A 22,866-nucleotide genomic window follows, 5' to 3' on the forward strand; every position below is an offset into this window, starting at 1 on the left:
CACATTATCTTTTGACTTCACATAGTCAATTGTGATAATTCCACTAGAGAGTAGTTGTCTCACAGAGTTATGTCTTCGTCTTATGTGACGAGACTTGCCGTTATACATAATGCTTCCAGCCCTTCCTATTGCAGCTTGACTATCACAACGTATGCATATAGGGGCCATTGGATTGGGCCAAAATGGAATATCTTCTAAGAAATTCCGGAGCCATTCAGCTTCTTCACCTGCCTTGTCTAAAGCAATGAATTCAGACTCCATTGTAGAGCGAGCTATACATGTTTGTTTGGATGATTTCCAAGATATTGCTCCTCCGCCAATAGTAAAAACGTATCCACTTGTGGATTTTGTTTCAGTTGACCCAGTAATCCAATTTGCATCACTATATCCTTCAAGAACGGCTGGATATCTGTTGTAATGTAAAGCATAGTTTTTGAGTGTCATCTAAGTATCAAAACTCTCTTCATTGCTAACCAATGATTATGATTAGGATTACTTGTGTATCGACTCAGTTTACTGATAGCGCAAGCTATGTCTGGTCGTGTACAATTCATGACATACATTAAGCTTCCCAATACGCTAGCATAGTCCAATTGAGACTGACTTTCGCCTTTATTCTTTGCAAGATGAAGATTTACATCAATTGGAGTCTTTGCCCTTTTAAAATTCAAAAATTTGAATTTTTCAAGTATCTTTTGAATATAATGAGTTTGAGACAATGCTAGACCATTAGGAGTTTTAAGAATTTTAATTCCTAATATCACATCAGCAACTCCTAAATCTTTCATATCAAACTTACTAGCAAGCATACGCTTTGTAGCTTTTATATTAGCAATGTCTTTGCTCATTATAAGCATATCATCTACATATAGGCATAAAATAACTTCCTGATTTGGAGTATCTTTAATGTAAACACATTTATCACATTCATTAATCTTAAATCCATTTGCCAACATGGTTTGATCAAACTTTGCATGCCATTGTTTTGGTGCTTGTTTTAGCCCATAAAGTGACTTAATAAGTTTGCACACTTTCTTTCTTTACCAGGAACTACAAAACCCTCAGGTTGTTCTATGTAAATTTCCTCTTCAAGCTCTCCATTTAAGAAGGTTGTTTTCACATCCATTTGATGAATTTCAAGACCGTATACTGAAGCTAGTGCAATTAACATCCGAATTGATGTAATCCTAGTCACTGGCGAATATGTGTCAAAATAATCAAGACCTTCTTTTTGTCTAAAACCTTTGACAACAAGTCTTGCTTTATATTTGTCAATAGTTCCATCGTCTTTCATCTTCCTTTTAAAGATCCATTTTGAACCCAACGGTTTGTTCCCTGGAGGAAGATCAACCAACTCCCAAGTATGATTGCTTAAGATTGATTCAATTTCACTATTAACAGCCTCCTTCCAAGAGGTTGAGTCGCTAGACAACATTGCTTCCTTGAATGTTTGAGGCTCACTTTCAAGAAGAAATGTTACAAAATCTGATCCAAATGAAGTAGATGTCTTTTGACGTTTACTGCGTCTTGGACTTTCTTCATTTTGTTCATTCTCTTTTGGTTCTTCTCTGGGTTGTTTAGATCCCCCACTAGATGACTCAAGTCTAGTTTTATACGGATAGATATGTTCAAAAAATTCAGCACTATCTGATTCCATTACCGTATTATCATGAATATCCGGATGTTCTGACTTATGAACCAAAAAACGACATGCCTTACTGTTTGTGGCATATCCAATGAATACACAATCCACAGTCTTAGGTCCTATTTTTACCCTCTTAGGTATAGGAACTTGGACTTTGGCTAGACACCCCCACACTTTGAAATATTTCAAATTGGGTTTTCTACCTTTCCATTTCTCATATGGAATTACATTTGTCTTTGAGTGAGGCACTCTATTAAGTATCTGATTTGCTGTAAGGATAGCTTCCCCCCACAAGTTCTGTGGTAAACCTGAACTTATAAGTAATGCATTCATCATTTCTTTTAAAGTTCGATTTTTTCTTTCTGCAATTCCATTAGACTGAGGAGTGTAGGGAGCAGTAGTTTGATGGATTATTCCATTTTCTAAACATATTTCTGCAAATGGAGATTCATATTCTCCACCTCTATCATTTCTGATCATTTTGATCTTTTTATCTAACTGATTTTCAACTTCAGTTTTATATTGCCTAAATGCATCTATTGTTTCATCCTTACTATTTAGCAAATAGACATAACAATATCTAGTGCAATCGTCAATAAAAGTTATGAAATACTTTTTCCCACCACGTGATGGTGTTGACTTCATGTCACAAATATCAGTGTGAATCAATTCTAAAGGATTTGAATTCCTTTCAACAGATTTATAAGAATGCTTAGCATACTTAGATTCAACACAAATTTGACATTTTGATTTATTGCACTCAAATTTTGGCAAAATATTTAAGTTAATCAGTTTTCGCAAGGTTTTGTTATTAACGTGTCCCAAATGTTCATGCCATAAACATTTAGACTCAAGCTAGTAAGAAGAAGCAAAATCTTTATTCATATCAACTGCTATTACATTGAGTTTGAAAAGGTCATCACTAAAGTAGCCTTTTCCTACATACATATCATTTTTGCTTACTACTACTTTATCAGAAACAAATACACATTTAAATCCATTCTTGGTCAGAACTGGAATTGAAACTAAATTTTTTCTACATTCTGGAACATATGAGACCCTATTCAAAGTCACCACCTTGCCTGATGTCATCTTTAATAGGACTTTGCCAGTTCCTTCCACCTTTGCAACAGCGGAGTTTGCCATAAACAATTTTTCATCTGTAAGTGCTAGAGTATATGATGAAAATAATTCTTTGTTGGCACAAACATGGCATGAGGCACCAGAATCTATCCACCATTCTCTTGGATTTCCAACCAAGTTACATTCTGAAAGCATTGCACAGAGATCGTCCATTTCTCCTTTGGATTCAGCCAAGTTTGTTTGATCCTTCTTTTTCTTGTTCTTCTTAGGACCCCGGCATTTATTAGCCCTATGACCATGTTTACCACAATTAAAGCAGTTTCCATTGAATTTCTTCTTAGGAGGATTGCTTTTTGGACCAGATGCTTTCTTTCTTTTCTTTAATTTTGTGGAATCTTCTTCAACAAAATTTACTCCAGATATTGCTGAATTACCACGTGACCTCTTTTCTGCAGCCTTATTATCCTCTTCGATTCTCAACCTTACTATGAGATCTTCAACAGTCATCTCCTTGCGTTTGTGTTTCAAGTAGTTTTTAAAGTCCTTCCACAATGGAGGTAACTTTTCAATAATTGCAGCCACTTGAAAAGCATCATTCACAATTAATCCTACATTAAAGGTTATGTGAGTATTAAGGGAAAACTTAATATTTCTAACATAGGCATTAAATAAATTTATACCTTCAGCAAGGAGATCATGAATTATGACCTTCAATTCTTGAACTTGGGTGACGACAGTCTTACTGTCTATCATCTTAAAGTCCAGAAATTTTGCCACAATGAATTTCTTCATTCCGGCATCTTCTGTTTTGTACTTCTTTTCTAAAGCATCCCAGAGTTCTTTTGAGGTTTTTGCATTGTTGTACACATTGTACAAATCATCTTGCAGACCACTCAAAATATAATTTTTACACAAAAAATGTGAATGTGTCCATGCTTCTGTTACCAAGAATCGTTCATCAGCCGGAGTTTCATCTGACATAACAGGAACATTCTCATTGATGAACTTCTGCAGACTCAACGTAGTGAGATAGAAGAACATCTTTTGCTGCCATCTCTTAAAGTCGACTCCAGAAAACTTTGCAGGTTTCTCAGCCGGTGCTAAGGCAGCATTTGAACGATTATGTGCAACCGTTGTTGTTGCAGCACTTACTGTTCCAGCATTTGTTTGACTTGAATTAGTCATTTTTTTTCTGTCACAAATGGCAGATAAATTAAGTATTTAAAATACTAACAGTAAAGAACAAATCTTTACACAAACTGTTTCTGATTTAACGATAAAGTTTTTATGTTCTTTTAATCGTTAATCGAATGAATTTTAAAAATTCAAGCAGAGTAGAAAACCATAAAGGTTTTAATCTCCAGAAACCTTAAATACAGAAACTATTAAATTTCTTAAGATTGTTATTCTTACAATAACTTGTATTTATGAAGTTAATGAACAGAAACAGAAACAAGATGAAGCAGAAAAAATTTAAAATAGAAGAATTAATCCGAGTCCACAGAAACTACTGTGTGTCCTTAAGAAATTTAATCCCCTCACTGTACCCAAGGTTATGGATTAATTTCTCCCAAGATAAAACGGATTAAACCTATTAAAGAAATAGCGGTACCTCAAACTTCTTTAACTTCAACGAACTGAAGAACAGCAACAAGTCACACAGACTCAGTCGATCGACACTTTGATTTTTTTTTTGAGAGAAAAATAAATGCAGAGAAAGAAAAAATTTTCAGTGATTAAAAAATCAAAAATTTGACTTCATTTTATAGCCATTTTCAGCAAGGAACGTGTCTGTTCAGTGAAATCTGTTCAGACCCATTTTATCCAGAAAGTTGTGTCTTTTGGAAAAAATAACAACTTTTCGAAAAATTGTGTCTGTTAGGAAAATAACTACTTTTTGAAAAGTAACGACTTTTCGAAAAGTAACGACTTTTCGGAAAGAGTAACAACTTTTCGGAATGTTACCGTTACCTGCACTTTACAAATGACTTTTCATTTTCTCTCCAAAGTAGTTCCCTCACTTTTGATATTTTCTCTTTTCTTTTGCCATTCACACTTGCTAAAACCCAACATGTCATACTTTCCTCATTCTTGTGTTTACTTCTCTTTTTGTATGTAATTTTAATTTTTAATTGATAAGCTAAATTTCTTTTCAGGTTATTATCACATTAACCGTTTGGAAATATAAATTATATATTATACACACACTAAAATTGGGGCATATGTATGTGGTCAAGAAAATCATTTAACTTTTTCTTGCTCTTTTTGGATTTTCAAATATTTTAAAATTTATATGCTATGTACCATTCATAAGGAGTGAAGCACTTGGATCGTTATTAAGGCTATAGAATTTTGATTGGTTAGGGGAGAAGGTATCATCAAAAACTCTTCTCCTTATGTATTTATATTTACTATATATATTGTTATAATTACATCTTAAGAATATGAATGTTGTATTTGTTCTTATTTGTTTAATTTTTTTATATTCTTTACCGATTTATACTTTTCTAATTTAATCTTCTATAAAATTATGAATGTTATAAGTTTATTTTTATTAGTGCTGAAATTTTTAATTTATGACTTTTATATTCATTTTTAAATATACTTTACAATATTTTCTTTCTTTTATCCTTTTCTTGTTGATATGGTTTCTCTAAGTAGCTACATAGTTGAGTACTTACTGAAATAAGAGTGTAACGAGAGATTATTAAGGATAAGTCATATAGATATATTCATATATTAGGGGCTATAGTATCTTAATCAGTTTTTCATATTTCTTGCTTGATAGTCAATGCACTTTTCGATTATTATGAATTTTATTTAATGAATTGTAATGACCCGGAAGGTCATTTTTGGAAATTTTAAATATTAGTGTAACTTGAATTAATTAATCAATAGTTTATGGGCTAAAGTGATAATTTATTTAAGACCCTATACCCTTTAAGCCTATATTTAATAAAATATGTGGGTAAAACCTATCACTTTTAGTACTTAAATAATTCAGAAAAAAAAGAATTAGGGAAAACGAAGAACTGACGACGGCCGGCAAACACAAAGGAAGAGGCATAACGTGTCCAGGTAATGTCAGTTATCATTCTCATTGGAAATTGAAGTTATCATTTTGATATATATCATTAATTGTGATAAAATATTTTGGTGGACGTGAATGCTATCATCTCGTCGAAATTAAGAACTAAGAAATTAGTTGTTTGATAGTATAGATGTCGGCAACTGGCATTAATTATCTGTATTGAAGGCATAGGCCATTGTCAGTAGTTGCAGTTGTTGTTGGAAAGGATTTGTGAAGCCAAATTGAAGCACTTTGAGTTTATTTTTAAAAAAATGGTGATGGCAAATCATGAGCCAATCAGGAGTCAACCATTTGGCAATCATGCCAATGATTGTCATATGTTATGTAATTCTTTTGGATTTGACAATTTTTACAAACTTGTCACGTTGCAGTGCTTTCTACTTATTCATAGTTTAGGTGTTACATTGTGCTGCTTCAGTTTAATATCGAATAAAAAAATTTAAGTTAAATATATTAAGGTACTTAATTAAATATTACGTGTATAGTGTTATATATTTACCATTAGTCTTATGATTTTTGAAGAAGTTAAGTGTTAATCATAGGCTTAAAATTTAAGAAAATATTTAATGTGACATATTAGTTGAAACAACATTAGGAGCTTGAATTATAAATTTGGGGTGAATTTTTAGGTCAAGGTTAACACATAAAAGTGTGAGCGTTGTTAATTCCGAAACCTTATTGTAAATATATACTTGAATAGATTCCATTGGTTCGGAAGCTCAACGGAAAAGGAAGGCTCAAGTCCAAGAATAATTATTCGATTGACTAAGGCAAGTGGATTTCTAAACTCTTGTTAAGCGTATGAAATTTGTGTATCTTCTTGTGTGATGCTGAGAACTTATTTGTTGGTGTATATTCCTTGTTGTAAATTGTGCTTTGTTATCAAAATGGTTATCTCCTTATTTTCATTTGAGCATGTCATTTGCACTTTATCTAAGACATGGTTGTGGTAAGAGGATGTGCCATTTCGAGGGTCATCGCACGCCGCGATAGATACTATATTTCGATGGACGTATCGCGCGCCGCGATGGTTACTATTATCGAGGGTCGTGTCGTGCGCCGCGACAGATGCATGGACAGATATGTCCCCCATGGGTACCGGACTGAGAGACAACGGGTGTGTATCGTTAAGAAAGACATGCATCACGATATTTGACATTGCTTCTCATGGCATTGCACATTTTATTATTGATGAACTTGAACATGTGTTTTGCTGATCTTGTGATTGTTTGTCTGTGAAGCTTGTGACTGTTGAATATTGAGTTGTTATTGAGAATGTGTAAACTGGTATAGTGTGGTTATTGAGTGGTGTGTTTGGTAAAACGTTAGGCTGTAGCGTGGAGGATTAAATAGGGCGTAAGGAGTACCCGTATTTTGTTCACTTAACTTGTGTTTAGAGGTTTGCTTGTTGGGTACCGTGTGGTTTGGTACTCACCCCTTGCTTCTACAAATTTTTGTAGGTTACGAGCCCGGATCTTCGTGATACTTGTCATTCTTTTCGTTTCCGAGGCATCTTGTGGAGGGTTGTGAGGTAGCTGTTTGTCATCTCAGCGAACTTTCCTACTCCAGTTTATGACTTTGTTTTTACTTGAAAAACAACTTCATGTTAGACTTCTATTTTATTTCAATTCTAATATTTACATTAGAGGCTTGTGCACATGACAACCTGGTTTTGGGGATTGAATTAATATGACTTGATTTCATAATAGAAATTGTTGTTGGATTGTCACTTACTTCCGCACTTTATTAGATATTGGGTTTTAGGCTGACTTGTCTTGGTGGGATAAGACGAGTGCCATCACACTCATTTTTGGGTCGTGAAAAAATGGTATCAGAGCCCCAGGTTCATAGGTCTCACGTGTATACAAGACGAGTCTACGTAAAGTCTCAAGGATCAGTACGGAGACGTCTGTACTCATCTCTGAGAGGCTATAAAGATTACTAGGAAACTTCCTTTTGTTCATTCTTTCTCATCGTGCGTAGTTACCTTCGTTAGTACTGAGTTGTTGTATACTCTTTTGACAGATGACGAGGACTAGAACTAATGTTACTGGTGGTAGAGGGGAGGTACTTCCTGAGGCAGTTGTTGAGGCCCCAGCTAGGGGTAGGGGTAGATCTCGAGCTAGAGGTCGTGCTAGTAGTACGACAGTAGCCAGAGGTCGTGGACGTGGAGCAGCACCAGTGAGAGGTCGTGCTAGAGAGGTCTCTACAGAACCTCAGATTGATGGTAGGGAGGACCAGGTTCCTTCAGATCCTGTAGTCACACCTTTGCTTCAAGATACACTATTGAGGGTGTTAAGTGTGCTAGAGGGATTTTCTCAGGGTGGTGGTGCGACTACCACACCACATGACTCTCGTACTAGAGAGGGGGCTCAGACCCTAGAGCAGCAACAAGCTCCAGTTGTTCAGGATGCGGTAGGGCAACTACCAGTAGATCCCGCGGTTCAGAATGATGTTGCACCAGCAGTTGGGGGTCAAGTTGCATCGATGGTTGTTCTGACAGAGGATGAGCAGCGTAGGTATGAGAGATTTCGAAAGATGGACCCACCTCAGTTTCAGGGTGGGAAGAGCGAGGACGCTCATGAGTTTCTAACTACCTGCCGAGAGTTACTAGAGGTGGTTGGATTAGCTGAGTCACATGGGGTTCGATATGCTACACTCCAGCTTCGTGGACCAGCGAGAGACTGGTGGAGGACTTATTCGGGATGTTTGCAAGTTGGATCTCCTCCAGTGACTTGGGAGCAGTTTGCTAGAGCATTCCAACATCGTTTTATCCCATGGAGCGTGAGAGAGGAGAGTCGCTTGAGGTTTGAGAGTCTGAGACAGGATGGTTTATCGGTTACAGAGTATGAGGCGCGTTTTTTCCAGTTATCTAGGCATGCGTTGGCCATTATTACAAATGAGACAGAGAGGATCCGCATATTTGTGAGGGGATTGACTTTATCTATCAGGTCAGCTGTGTTTCGGACATCTAGGGAGGGGACTTCTTTCCAGTCCATTGTGAGCGCCGCCAAATAGGCGGAATTGATGGAGAGAGAGGAGTTTGGGGACCCTAAAAGAGCTCGTATATCAGGTCAGTTTCAGGGTGCCTCATCTGGAGGTAGGGGATCACAGAGAGTGAGTGGTTCTTTTCAGCAGCGAGGACCTATTCATGCATCTATGCCGACATTTGAGGCTGGCCAGACATCTAGGGGTTCTTATGAACCAGTTCAAGGCTCGTATGGTTCACAGCAGCGACCTACAGGGCGAGGCAATTATAGTGGGTTTTCAGGGTCCACACAGCAGTTCCCAGGTCAGAGATTTTGTTTTACTTGTGGAGATCCCGATCATCTAATGAGGCAGTGTACTTCTCAAAGGGGTCGTGGTGGTCCTCGACCTAATTCTTCATTCCAGACTAGACCACCAGCTCCACAGGGTAGAGGTCGTGGCAGAGTTCAGTCAGGTAGAGGTGACAGAGTTTCTAGTAGTGGTGTTGCAGCTCAGCAAAGTGGGGGTAGAGGTACCACCCAGGCTGGAGGTGGACGAGGAGCCCACTGCTATGCTTTCCCTGGGAGACCTGAGGCGGAGACCTCCGATGCTGTTATTACAGGTATCATCCCAGTATGCCATCGACCTGCGTCTGTGTTGTTTGATCCAGGTTCTACATTCTCTTATGTGTCTACGTATTTTGCTGCTAAATTTGATATGATATGTGATAGCATGACTGTACATATTCGTGTTTCTACACCCATGGGTAAGCCCTTAGTGGTGGATCGAGTGTATCGATCCTGTCTTGTTTCTTTGGCTGGGTATGACACTTGGGTAGACTTAATCATTCTGGGGATGGTGGACTTTGATGTTATCTTGGGTATGGATTGACTTTCTCCTTATCACGCTGTCCTTGATTGTAATGCTAAGACTATGACTTTAGCAATGCTTGGTGTTCTAAGGGTTGAGTGGAAGAGTGCTAGTGGTTCTTATCCTAGCAAGGTTATCTCTTTCATTCGTGCTCAGAGAATGGTGGAGAGGGGGTGTTTGTCTTACTTAGCGTTTATTCGGGATACTAATATTGAATCACCTCCCATGGACTCTGTTCCCGTGGTTCAGGAGTTTCTCGATGTATTTCCTTCTGATCTTCCAGGTGTTCCTCCCGATAGGGATATCGATTTTGCTATTGATTTGGAGCCGGGCACTAAGCCTATTTCTATCCCTCCATACCGTATGGCTCCAGCAGAGTTGAAAGAATTGAAGGATCAGTTGCAGGATTTATTGAGTAAGGGTTTTAGTCGCCCTAGTGTGTCACCTTGGGGTGCCCCTGTATTGTTTATGAAGAAGAAGGATGGGACTATGAGAATGTGTATTGATTACAGACAGTTGAACAAGGTAACAGTGAAGAATAAGTATCCTCTTCCGCGTATTGATGACTTATTTGATCAGTTACAGGGAGCATCATTGTTCTCTAAGATTGATTTGAGGTCTGGGTATCATCAGTTGAAGATTAGGGCATCAGATATCCCTAATACAGCTTTTCGAACTCGGTATGGGCATTATGAGTTCCTAGTGATGTCCTTCAGATTGACTAATGCCCCTGTAGCATTCATGGAGTTGATGAATGGGGTGTTTTGACCATACCTTGATTCTTTTGTGATTGTTTTCATCGATGACATCTTGGTTTACTCTAAGACTGAGGAGGACCATGTCCGACACTTGAGGATTGTACTTCAGAGGTTGAGAGAAGAGAAGTTGTATGCCAAGTTCTCAAAGTGTGAGTTCTGGCTTACTTCTGTGGCATTATTAGGACATGTGGTGTCTAAGGAGGGTATTAGAGTAGATCCGGCCAAGATTAAGGCAGTTAGAGGCTGGACGCGACCTACTTCACCTACTGAGATTAGGAGTTTTGTGGGATTGACAGGCTATTATCGACGATTTGTTCAGAGTTTCTCTACTATTGCAGCTCCATTGACTAGATTGACTCGACATGATGTGAGTTTTCAGTGGTCTGATGAGTGTGAGGAGAGCTTTCAAAAGCTTAAGACTTTGTTGACTTCTGCTCCTGTGTTGACTCTACCTGAGGAGGGTGTAGACTTTACTGTGTATTGTGATGCTTCAGGAGTTGGTTTGGGTGGTGTGTTGATGCACAAGGGGAAAGTGATTGCTTATGCTTCTAGGCAGTTGAAATCCCATGAGAAGAACTACCCTACTCATGATTTGGAGTTGGCGGCTGTGGTATTTGTACTTAAGTTATGGCGTCATTATTTGTATGGAGTGCATTGTGAGATCTTCACTAATCATCGGAGTCTTCAGTATATATTTAGCCAGAGGGATTTGAACTTGAGGCAACGAAGATGGCTTGAGTTGCTGAAGGACTATGATGCGACCATTCTGTATCATCCGGGGAAGGCCAATGTTGTGGCCGATGCTTTGAGTAGGAAGACTCATAGCATGGGGAGTCTTGCATCTCTTAGTGTTGAGGAGATACCATTGGCTAGAGATGTTCAATTGTTAGCTAACAGTCTTGTCCGATTACAGATCTTAGAAGAGAGTGATAGGATGATTGCTTTTATTGAGGCTCGATCTTCTTTAGTCGAGCAGATTCGTGCACCAGTTTGATGATGAAAAATTATGTCTCATTCGAGACAAAGTATTGAGAGGGGAAGCTAAAGAGGTTGTCCTTGATTCTGATGGTGTCTTGAGGATCGGAGGCAGGATTTGTGTGCCCAAGACAGGCAATTTGATTAGATTGATCCTTGAGGAGGCCCATTGTTCTCGATATTCTATCCATCCGGGTGCGGCGAAGATGTATCATGATCTGAGTCAGCATTACTGGTGGTGTGGGATGAAGAGAGATATTTCAGACTTTGTTTCGAGGTGTTTGACTTGCCAGCAGGTCAAGTGTGAGCACCAGCGGCCCAGGGGTGTATCTCAGAGGATGCCTATTCCTACTTGGAAGTGGGAGCGGATTACTATGGACTTTGTTGTGGGTTTGCCTACCATAGTGGGTGGTTATGACTCTATTTGGGTTATTGTTGATAGGCTGACCAAGTCTGCCCACTTCATCCCGGTTCGGGTAAAGTATACAGCAGAAAAGTTAGCCGAACTATATATCAGTCAGATTGTGCGACTACATGGAGTTCCTGTTTCTATCATATCAGATCGAGGTTCACTATTTACTTCTCACTTCTGGAAGGCATTACAACATGGTCTGGGTACTCAGTTAGATATGAGTACGGCATTTCACCCTTAGACAGATGGTCAATCTGAGCGGACCATTCAGGTATTGGAAGATATGCTTCGAGCGTGTGTGATCGATTTTGGTGCAAGATGGGATCGACATTTACCCTTAGCGGAGTTCGCCTATAATAATAGTTATCACTCTAGTATCCAAATGGCCCCATTTGAGGCATTGTATGGTAGACGGTGTAGATTTTCCTATTGGTTGGTTTGATTCGGCGGAGATGGACTCTTTGGATACAGACTTGCTTGGAGATGCTATGGAGCAAGTTCTATGATTCAGTATAGATTATTGACAGCTCAGAGTTGACAAAAGAGTTATGCAGACCGAAGATTTAGAGCCTTGGTGTTTATGGAGGGTGATCATGTTTGGCTTCGAGTATCACCCATGAAGGGTGTGATGAGGTTTGGAAAGAAGGGCAAGCTTAACCCTAGGTTCATTGGACCTTTTGAGATTTTGAGCCGAGTGGGAGAGGTGGCCTATAAGTTGGCCTAGCCACCTAGTTTGTCGTCAATTCATCCTGTTTTCCATGTCTCTATGCTTCGGAAGTATATTCCGGATGAATCTCATGTGATTTCACTCGATTCTGTGGAGCTGGGTCCAGACTTGACATTTGAGGAGGAGCCTATAGCTATTTTGGATAGGCAAATTCGAAAGCTTAGGACCAAAGAGATTGCTTCAGTGAAGGTGCAATGGAAGCACCGATCAGTGGGAGAGGCAACTTGGGAGACAAGAGTCTCACATGCGTGCCAGATATCCTCAACTTTTTGAAGCATCAGGTACTTTCTTTTACTTTATGTTCGAGGACGAACATGATTTTTAGTGGTGGATAATGTAATGACCCGGAAGGTCATTTTTTGGAAATTTTAAATATTAGTGTAACTTGAGTTAATTAATCAATAGTTTATGGGCTAAAGTGATAATTTATTTAAGACCCTATACCCTTTTAGCCTATATTTAATAAAATATGTGGGTAAAACCTATCACTTTTAGTACTTAAATAATTCAGAAAAAAAAGAATTAGGGAAAACGAAGAACTGACGACGGCCGGCAAACACAAAGGAAGAGGCATAACGTGTCCAGGTAATGTCAGTTATCATTCTCATTGGAAATTGAAGTTATCGTTTTGATATATATCATTAATTGTGATAAAATATTTTGGTGGACGTGAATGTTATCATCTCGTCGAAATTAAGAACTAAGAAATTAGTTGTTTGGTAGTATAGATGTCGGCAACTGGCATTAATTATCTTTGTTATTATTGAAGGCATAGGCCATTGTCAGTAGTTGCAGTTGTTGTTGGAAAGGATTTGTGAAGCCAAATTGAAGCACTTTGAGTTTATTTTTTAAAAAAATGGTGATGGCAAATCATGAGCCAATCAGGAGTCAACCATTTGGCAATCATGCCAATGATTGTCATATGTTATGTAATTCTTTTGGATTTGACAATTTTTACAAACTTGTCACGTTGCAGTGCTTTCTACTTATTCATAGTTTAGGTGTTACATTGTGCTGCTTCAATTTAATATCGAATAAAAAAATTTAAGTTAAATATATTAAGGTACTTAATTAAATATTACGTGTATAGTGTTATATATTTACCATTAGTCTAATGATTTTCGAAGAAGTTAAGCGTTAATCATAGGCTTAAAATTTAAGAAAATATTTAATGTGACATATTAGTTGAAACAACATTAGGAGCTTGAATTATAAATTTGGGGTGAATTTTTAGGTCAAGGTTAACACATAAAAGTGTGAGTGTTGTTAATTCCGAAACCTTATTGTAAATATATACTTGAATAGATTCCATTGGTTCGGAAGCTCAACGGAAAAGGAAGGCTCAAGTCCAAGAATAATTATTCGATTGACTAAGGCAAGTGGATTTCTAAACTCTTGTTAAGCGTATGAAATTCGTGTATCTTCTTGTGTGATGTTGAGAACTTATTTGTTGGTGTATATTCCTTGTTGTAAATTGTGCTTTGTTATCAAAATGGTTATCTCCTTATTTTCATTTGAGCATGTCATTTGCACTTTATCTAAGACATGGTTGTGGTAAGAGGATGTGCCATTTCGAGGGTTGTATCGCACGCCGCGATAGATACTATATTTCGAGGGACGTATCGCGCGCCGCGATGGTTACTATTATCGAGGGTCGTGTCGTGCGCCGCGACAGATGCATGGACAGATATGTCCCCCATGGGTCCCGGACTGAGAGACAGCGGGTGTGTATCGTTAAGAAAGACATGCATCACGATATTTGACATTGCATCTCATGGTATTGCACATTTTATTATTGATGAACTTGAACATGTGTTTTGCTGATCTTGTGATTGTTTGTCTGTGAAGCTTGTGACTGTTGAATATTGAATTGTTATTGAGAATGTGTAAACTGGTATAGTGTGGTTATTGAGTGGTGTGTTTGGTAAAACGTTAGGCTGTAGCGTGGAGGATTAAATAGGGCGTAAGGAGTACCTGTATTTTGTTCACTTAACTTGTGTTTAGAGGTTTGCTTGTTGGGTACCGTGTGGTTTGGTACTCACCCCTTGCTTCTACAAATTTTTGTAGGTTACGAGCCCGGATCTTCGTGATACTTGTTATTCTTTTCGTTTCCGAGGCATCTTGTGGAGGGTTGTGAGGTAGCTGTTTGTCATCTCAGCGAACTTTCCTACTCCAATTTATGACTTTGTTTTTACTTGAAAAACAACTTCATGTTAGACTTCTATTTTATTTCAATTCTAATATTTACATTAGAGGCTTGTGCATATGACAACCTGGTTTTGGGGATTGAATTAATATGACTTGGTTTCATAATAGAAATTGTTGTTGGATTGTCACTTACTTCCACACTTTGTTAGATATTGGGTTTTAGGCTGACTTGTCTTGGTGAGATAAGACGAGTGTCATCACACTAATTTTTGGTCGTGACATGAATATAATATAAATTGGTAAAACTAACAAATTTTATTTCAACATTTTCTATATGATAGTTCAACTTTATAATAATTGAATGGAAAAAAACGTGCAACGCACATTTCCAGGAACTATATATATATATATATATATATATATATATATATATATATATATATATAAGTGGGCACAAAAAAATTGAATTACGGTTGTACCCCTACTATAAAACTAAATTGCTATTGTATTAAATTGTATCGTTTAAATAAAAATGTTAATGACTTTTGCACTTTCTTAGATTAATTCCTAACTAAAATATCTAATTTAATATAATATTTATTATCTACAATATCTATCTTTCTATATATATATATATATATATACACACACACACACACTCTATATTATTATTTTTTTTAATAAAAACTAATTAATTAAATATTACTTCCTTCGTTTCACAAAGAATAATCTAGCTTGACTTGACGTGGAGTTTAAGAAAATAAAGAAAACTTTTGAATCTTGCCGTCCTAAATTAAAGTTATGTCAAATATACAAAATTGTCCTTTAATTTTATGTCTTAAACATGCCATGTGAAAAACTGAAATTAAAATGTTAACGAAAAAAGAAAGAAGCCATTTTTTTTAATAGATTAAAAAAGAAAGCAGGTCATTTTTTTTTAAACATAAGGAGTAAATGTTTTTTAAAAACTTAAATGACCATTTCTAATAACTTATGCTTTAAAAATAAATTATTATGCAATCATTATGTTTCAATGCACACAAAAAAATAACATGTCCTTTTTAGGAAATTCAAAGGTTATTTTGAAATTTACAAACGATTTAATATGGTTCATGTATTAGCTTTGTCACATTATCCAAGAAAAATTGTTGATATTCTCATGCATTTATATCATGATTTGTACTTGATTATCTAATTCTTGAGTATAAAATTCTCTTATAATTTTTGGATTCATATTAAAATATAATAAAAATACTATCATATCACTAATATGATATAATAAATTTATTTCAAGTGACTATTCATGATAAACATATTTATTTATTAGCTAAAAATCTTATAAACCTAACTAAACTGAATAGAAAAAGGAAACAAATATTCAATTACTTCTTGAAGACAAGAAATTATAGTAGATATATGTATCTTACAAAATTAATGTTCGTGGATTATATATATTTGACCTTTCAAAATTTTATGTGACTTTTCGCATACTACAATATTTGCCCTATTAATTTAACTCTTTCAGAAAAGTTTCTTATGTGCTACTCCTGCAATCCTTATGTGTAGGAGCTCGAAATTGGTGAAATAATGTCATAATTTGACGGGAAAGTTGTGAGATCTGATTTGTTCATAACTTACTTTTAGTTTAGAATTTTTTTTGTGTTAAAAAACAGATTGATTGTTACATTAGATTTTGTTATATTTTTCAGAGTTTTTGATTAAAAATATCCTTCAACTATACCTCAAACTTAATTACATCCTTAAAGTATCATTTTTAGCATAAAACATCCTTTAATTATACCCCAAACTTAAACAACATCACTAAAGTATCATTTTTAGCAGAAAACATCCTTCAAGTATTTTATAGTAAACAATTTTCATCATTCTACTTGAATTTATCAGAAAACTAATCGATATATCCTACAAAAATTAAGTCGTCCCTTCCTAATTATTATTCTTAAATATGCCAAGAATAATATCATGATCTTTTTCGTAATTGAGTTAAAATTATGCAAAATCTTTTAATTTGACCGTTTTTCCTTTCATTTTTCATGTAATTTTAATATAAAATATTATTAGTTTAAATATGTTTCATCTCATTTGAATATGCTAGCAGCGACATTTCTTGGAGACTTTCGTTTTTAATAATGTATAATGAAACTCAAATACGAGACATAATCAATATTTTGGTCATTTTGATATTAGATTGACCCAAAAATCTATTCATATAATTGGTTAAGAAAAAGGTAAAAATAATTAATCTCCAACTTCTTTTCTTTACGAAAAAGACAAATCATGTGCATTCACAGTTTCCAATCATTTTTAGTTTTCATGAACAATAGTGTCTACGATTTATTTTAAAGAACTTCTTGTAGAAAGTAATGAAATTTTCCAGAATAACTTTTTTTGATAGTCACGTTAACTACTCAATTTTTCGTAAGATCCCTTAATTTTTTGACAATATCTAACAAAAGGATGAAAGTTGTTCACTTACAAATACTTGAAGGATGTTTTCTGCTAAAAATGGTATTTTAAGGATGTAGTTTAAGTTTGGAGTATAGTTAACGAATTTTTTCTGCTAAAAATGATACTTTAAGGATGCAGTTTATGTTTGGGGTATAGTTGAAGGTTGTTTTTCGCCAAAAACTCTAATTTTCATTATTAAGACAAGATCAAAAAAGAATAATTAATTCCTTTTCTTATTATATGTTTCTTTTTTGTTCTTCGTATTTGTATCTCATCTTTAAGAATGGATTTGATAGAATGATTACTCTTTCTTTTTATTATTTAAAGTTGAAATATATAAAATTAGATTAATATATCATCTTTGGATTTCAGTGAGATGATTGCATCCTAATAACGATCTTGAGCTTGTCCAGCAATTATCATTCCCATCATTTCTCCTCCGTTGTTCAATTTTTTCTATGATGATGATGAAAAATAACTAACTGAAGAATTTGTCGAGGGATGTTGTTCTTTCATCTTTATAAAACTATCTTGATCCCCATCCTGTAAGTTAAAACTTGCTAACTACTAACTAAAATTAAAATATATAATTTACATACAAATTATGATTCCACTATGGTATGTGTTGACGAGAGGGAGTTGTTAGGATGGTAAGTACTCCTCATTTTCAACCCGAAGGTTGTGAGTTTGAGTCACCAAGAGAAAATAAAGAGTAGAAGCTCCTAGGGAGGGTTCAAATAAAATGGTATGTGTTGAAGTCTATATTATACTAAATAATACATATTATATCATCATTAATCACAAACTATGGACGAAAATTACCTGAGTCATGGGTGTGTAACTTACTATTCTCAAATCTACTAGACTAATTAATTATAATTGGAATCTACTAAACTAATCAATATCTATCTATCTATCTATCTATCTATCTATCTATCTATCTCTCTCTCTCTATATATATATATATATATGTTCAAAATCGCAGATGTGGCACATTTATATGGCCTCCATTTGTTTCTTCTTCTTTTTTGTCATTTTTTTAATTCTTTTCATATAAAATTTTTTATTAATTATAAAATTCAATCATATTTAATATTGTAATCATATGAAATGAGTTACAAAAAACTCCATCTATTGACATTCTCCACTTAAATAGCATGTCTTTTCAATTCCCTTTTAACTATTTTTATGACTTATTTTATCTATAAATACCAATTATCTATGGAGATATTGCATGTTCATTTCCATTTTTTCATTCTTTATTTTTAGTAGTATAATCTTTTAATTTTATTTTCTTCATTTTTCTCTTCATCAAGCATGTAGTTAAGTAATCAAAAAAGAAGACATAGAAACGATGATATCACGATATGATCTTCACTTTGATGAAGATCATCGGTATATTCTTGAAAGATTCATCACATTATTTGGTACAAGTTCAACAAATTGAAGAAAGAAACTTAATTATCTTGGAGATTCATGCGTGAGTTGTAGTAGTATAAAAGTTTGATTGATTTTCAAACCTTTTGAAGATTCATTGTTGTATTAATTTGATTGATTTTCAAACATTTTGAAGATTCATTGTTGTATTATTTTGATTTCAATTAATATTATTTTATTCTCTTTTATTTTATTTCTTCATGAACAAAAAAATGATTATATATATTTCTATCTAATTAATATTTTAGATTTTTCCATGGTTGAATTAAAGGTATATTATCTATAGTATCTACTGAATCTTTTTGTCCCTAAAAATATATGATATGGTATATTATATTAGTAATCAATCACAAAATAAATGAATACATATATTTTTTTAGTATTGAATATTTTTAATGATATATTCTAATTGAGCACACCCGATAGCACTTTGTAAGAATACACTATATTTTTGTTGTTTTAATTAGAGAAAAGACATAAAGTCAGAACTGAAATTGTCCCGAATTTTTAAAAAGACACCTTAACTTTACAATCGTCTTATTACCCCACTAAACAATTTTGAATAGATATAATTGCATCATTTTTCGTTCATCTAACAAGAGAGTAGTGTGCACTCTCTCAACAAAGAGTGAGCACCCTAAAATAACTAATACAATTTTATTTTTATAAGTATTTTGTTATAAAATATATTTTCTTATTTTTCTTATTATTTTAATTTTTTTTCCTTTTTATTTTTCTCTTTCTTTTCAAAATTGATTTTCATCTCCGTCCATTGAAACTTCTTATGTTCAATATCATTTTTACCACAACTTCACTTTTTACTTTTTATTACTATTAGTTTTACTCTCTTTAGTTTTAAAATTTTATCTAAATATTTTTTTACATTTCGAACAATTCGATAAATTCATTAGATTTGAAGATGATTAGGAATCATCATATAGTTTTTTTATTCAACTTCAATTAAGTTCTTTCAATTTTTGAGAAATTCATTGATTCTTTTAAAATTTCCATTTCTAATTTTGAATGTATATGAAAATGAGTAGTTGATAATACCTTCGTACTTTTAGATTTTCTTAAAAAATAATTAATTTTGTTATCAATAATTCAATAAAGTTTAAATAATTGTATGAATTTTATAAAGAATTTGACTGGAGAAGAAGAACAAAAAAGAAGAAGAAAATGAAAATGAGTTTCAATTTGACATGGGAGGCTGGAGGGTGAAGAAAAAAAGAAAATGAAGGGATGAAAGTGGAAGGTGGAAGATTAAATGAAATTTAAGATAAATCAAAATTAAAATTTAAAAGTAAGAGAGAGAAAAATAAAAAAAGAAAGAGATAAAGGAAAAATTTTAAATGAATTTTTTTTAATAATTTTAATTAACACGTGTCACGTAATGATTGGGGTGTGAACTCACTTGCTTGTTAAAATTTAGGGCTGATCGAAAAATGGTATGATAACATCTGTTCAAAATTGTTTAGTGATGTAATAGGACAGTCACAAAGTTAAGGTGTCTTTATGAAAATCCGAAACAACGTATTTTTTAAGTTAGTAATGATATGTAAATTTGTGACTAATAAAATTAATTTCGATTAGAGAACTTTTTTATTGTAATTTGTTGTTATTAACATTTTAAGTTTCTTACCTTTTCATTTTCTCCTATTAAATATATAAGGGAGAAACTAATCTTACAAACATAATTGGAACTTTGAATTTAGCATTCTCTAAAATTATCTCATTAATTTTCCCTTCTTAAACTAAGAAATATGTATTTCTTTATCTTCATAACTTATATTTCTATAATCTCTATAACTCCTCATAACTCTCAAATTTTAAATGTGTAAACTTATGATAATATATTGTGTTTCTCAATGAATATCTATATAAATGTGTATTGTAGGACAATCTTTTTTTAAGCAAATGTTATTGTATTGTCATTCATATTTGATGTACTCATGATAGAGGAAAATCTTATGAATTATGTATAATGATTTTTTCTTGCTTTTTAGTTAGTCATGTTCAAGAGATCAATTCTTGACCACAGAATCTTAGGCTCTAAATTTATATTTCCATAATCTTTACAACTCCTCATAACTCTCAAATTTTAAATATGTAAACTTATGATAATTTATAGTGTTTCTTAATAAATATTTATATGAATGTGTAGAGTTAATACCTCAGATGGTCACTCAACTATGCACTCTTCTCTCAGAAAGTCACTCAACTTTCAATTTTTACTCAAAAGTCACTCAACTATGCACTTCTTTCTCTGAAAGTCACTCAACTTTGAATTTTAACTCAAAAGTCACTCAACTATTCACTCTTTCCTCAGAAAGTCACTCAATCTATTAAATTATTTTTTAATTAAAATTTATTGATATTAATTATTTATATAACAAACCAAAAATTTTAAAAAATAAATTAAATCATTTAGTGATCCACCCACCTAACCCGACCCATTAAAAAATATGATATGACCCATTTTATTTTATCTTTAATCCTAAATTAATCTCTCTCTTTAAACCTTGAATTAGGATTAAAGACAAAATAAAATAGGTCATATCATGTTTTTTAATGGATCGGATTACGTGGGTGGATCACTAAATTGTTTAAATGGGTGTAGGGCCTGTCAAATGAACAAATGCAAGTGGACAAGGAAGCATTTACATGTAACCAAACACCGGGTGGGAAACCAAAAAAAAAAAAGCATTTACATGTAACTTATTATTCTCAAATCTACTATAAAGAAATACATTTTTAAAAAATATTGTATTCTTTTGCATCATAGACTAACATGTATACATGTTTAACATAAAGTAACTATTAATTTATATTTGAACTCTATAAATATAACTCTATTAAAATATATGATTTATTATCTTTGGAAACTAGCATTAAAATATAATTAATAGAATATATATACGTGCAAATGCACGTAACCAAGACTAGTATTATTACAAATGGGAAGCTCCAAAGATGAAAAATTAAATTATTATTTTATCCCTAGACTAAATTAAACATCTAATTAATTAAATAATATTTTTTTAATTATTTTTGAATTGTAAGTTATTTATTAGAAAGAGAATATGAAAAAACAAGAGTCAATTACGATTTCTTAAAAAACCAACTTTTATTAAAAACATAATATAAAAAAATTATTATTATTATTATTATTACAAATGGGAAAAAATTTAGGAAAAAGTTCAATTATTTTTTTCCATATATTAAATTAGGCAGACTGCAACTAAGTTCCAATCCGATAACATGACCAATTAACAAGTCACAGATGATCCGTCATAATTAAATTTTTAACAGTACTATGACAAGAAACATCAAATGTGAGTTTTTATGCTAGAATTAATTACTTTCACGCTATTAACTATAAATCTCAAATTATTAGTTATAAACAAAATTTCAATTAAATGTTTCACTCTTGGTGGCTAGTACCAATTATTCCTTATTTGTTTTCTCTAAATAATGTTTCCATTTCGAGGTCATCGACTATCTCTGCCGTTCGTGTCACCAAAGACAATGTGAATTAATGATACCATGTGGAATTTTTCAAATATGATGAGATGGAAAATAACTAAAGCAGTAGTTGAAGCAAATGCTAAGAATAACAAGGTTCTTATTCATGACATTATTCCAACATTGCTTGTTAATATTATACGAGATCTATAATATATATCCCGTAGGTGAATTATGTAAAGGTTTAGGTACGACAATGAATCTCATCTCATATTGCCAAACCAGTTAAGGATTGAGTCATGAATCATATGAAGCCACCAAGAGTCCAGGGACCAGGTCCTTTAAACCCTAAACTCGAAACCCCAAACTCGAAAACCTAAACCCTACTTTTTAGAGGACGAAGATACTTCACCAAATAATACTCACTATGTTCTAACTTTCTGTAAATATTGTTTTCATTTCGAGGTCATCGACTATCTTTGCAGTGTGTGTTACGCTAGACGATGTGAATTGGTCCCATTACGTAACACACCCTGTACAGAAATTCTCTGCAGACTTCTAACAAATTTCCAATGAGAAACTATACAACATTAATTAAAGACATGATTTGACACCTGCATTTCCTCCTACATCTACTCAGATTATCTACTTAGAGTATGTAACAAAACAATGATACCTTGTGTAATTTGGAAGTCATTGAACCAAAGTAGTGGTCCACGCTAAGATAAAGAAAATTTCTTTACTTTCTTAAACTTCGTGTCAAATCAAAATCAGATAAACAAGTTGAAATAGATGAAGTATATCTAATTGCACAAAATAATC

General features: G+C 33.8%; 1 protein-coding gene across 1 annotated transcript; it reads left to right on the forward strand.

Moving 5' to 3' along the window:
- Window positions 1–4,840: 4,840 nt before the first annotated feature.
- Window positions 4,841–13,050, forward strand: LOC138340547 (uncharacterized). The gene has a single exon (XM_069292339.1). It carries the CDS (start codon window positions 7,845–7,847, stop codon window positions 8,835–8,837), a length of 993 nt encoding a protein of 330 aa, XP_069148440.1. The 5' UTR covers window positions 4,841–7,844; the 3' UTR covers window positions 8,838–13,050.
- Window positions 13,051–22,866: the final 9,816 nt, after the last annotated feature.

Source organism: Solanum lycopersicum, chromosome 12 (assembly GCF_036512215.1).
Source record: "Solanum lycopersicum chromosome 12, SLM_r2.1".
Classification (NCBI taxonomy): Eukaryota; Viridiplantae; Streptophyta; class Magnoliopsida; order Solanales; family Solanaceae; genus Solanum; species Solanum lycopersicum.

What these genes read in the sequence shown, in the direction of transcription:
- LOC138340547 (XM_069292339.1), top strand. Translation starts at nt 7,845, where the DNA reads ATGACGAGGACTAGAACTAATGTTACTGGTGGTAGAGGGGAGGTACTT.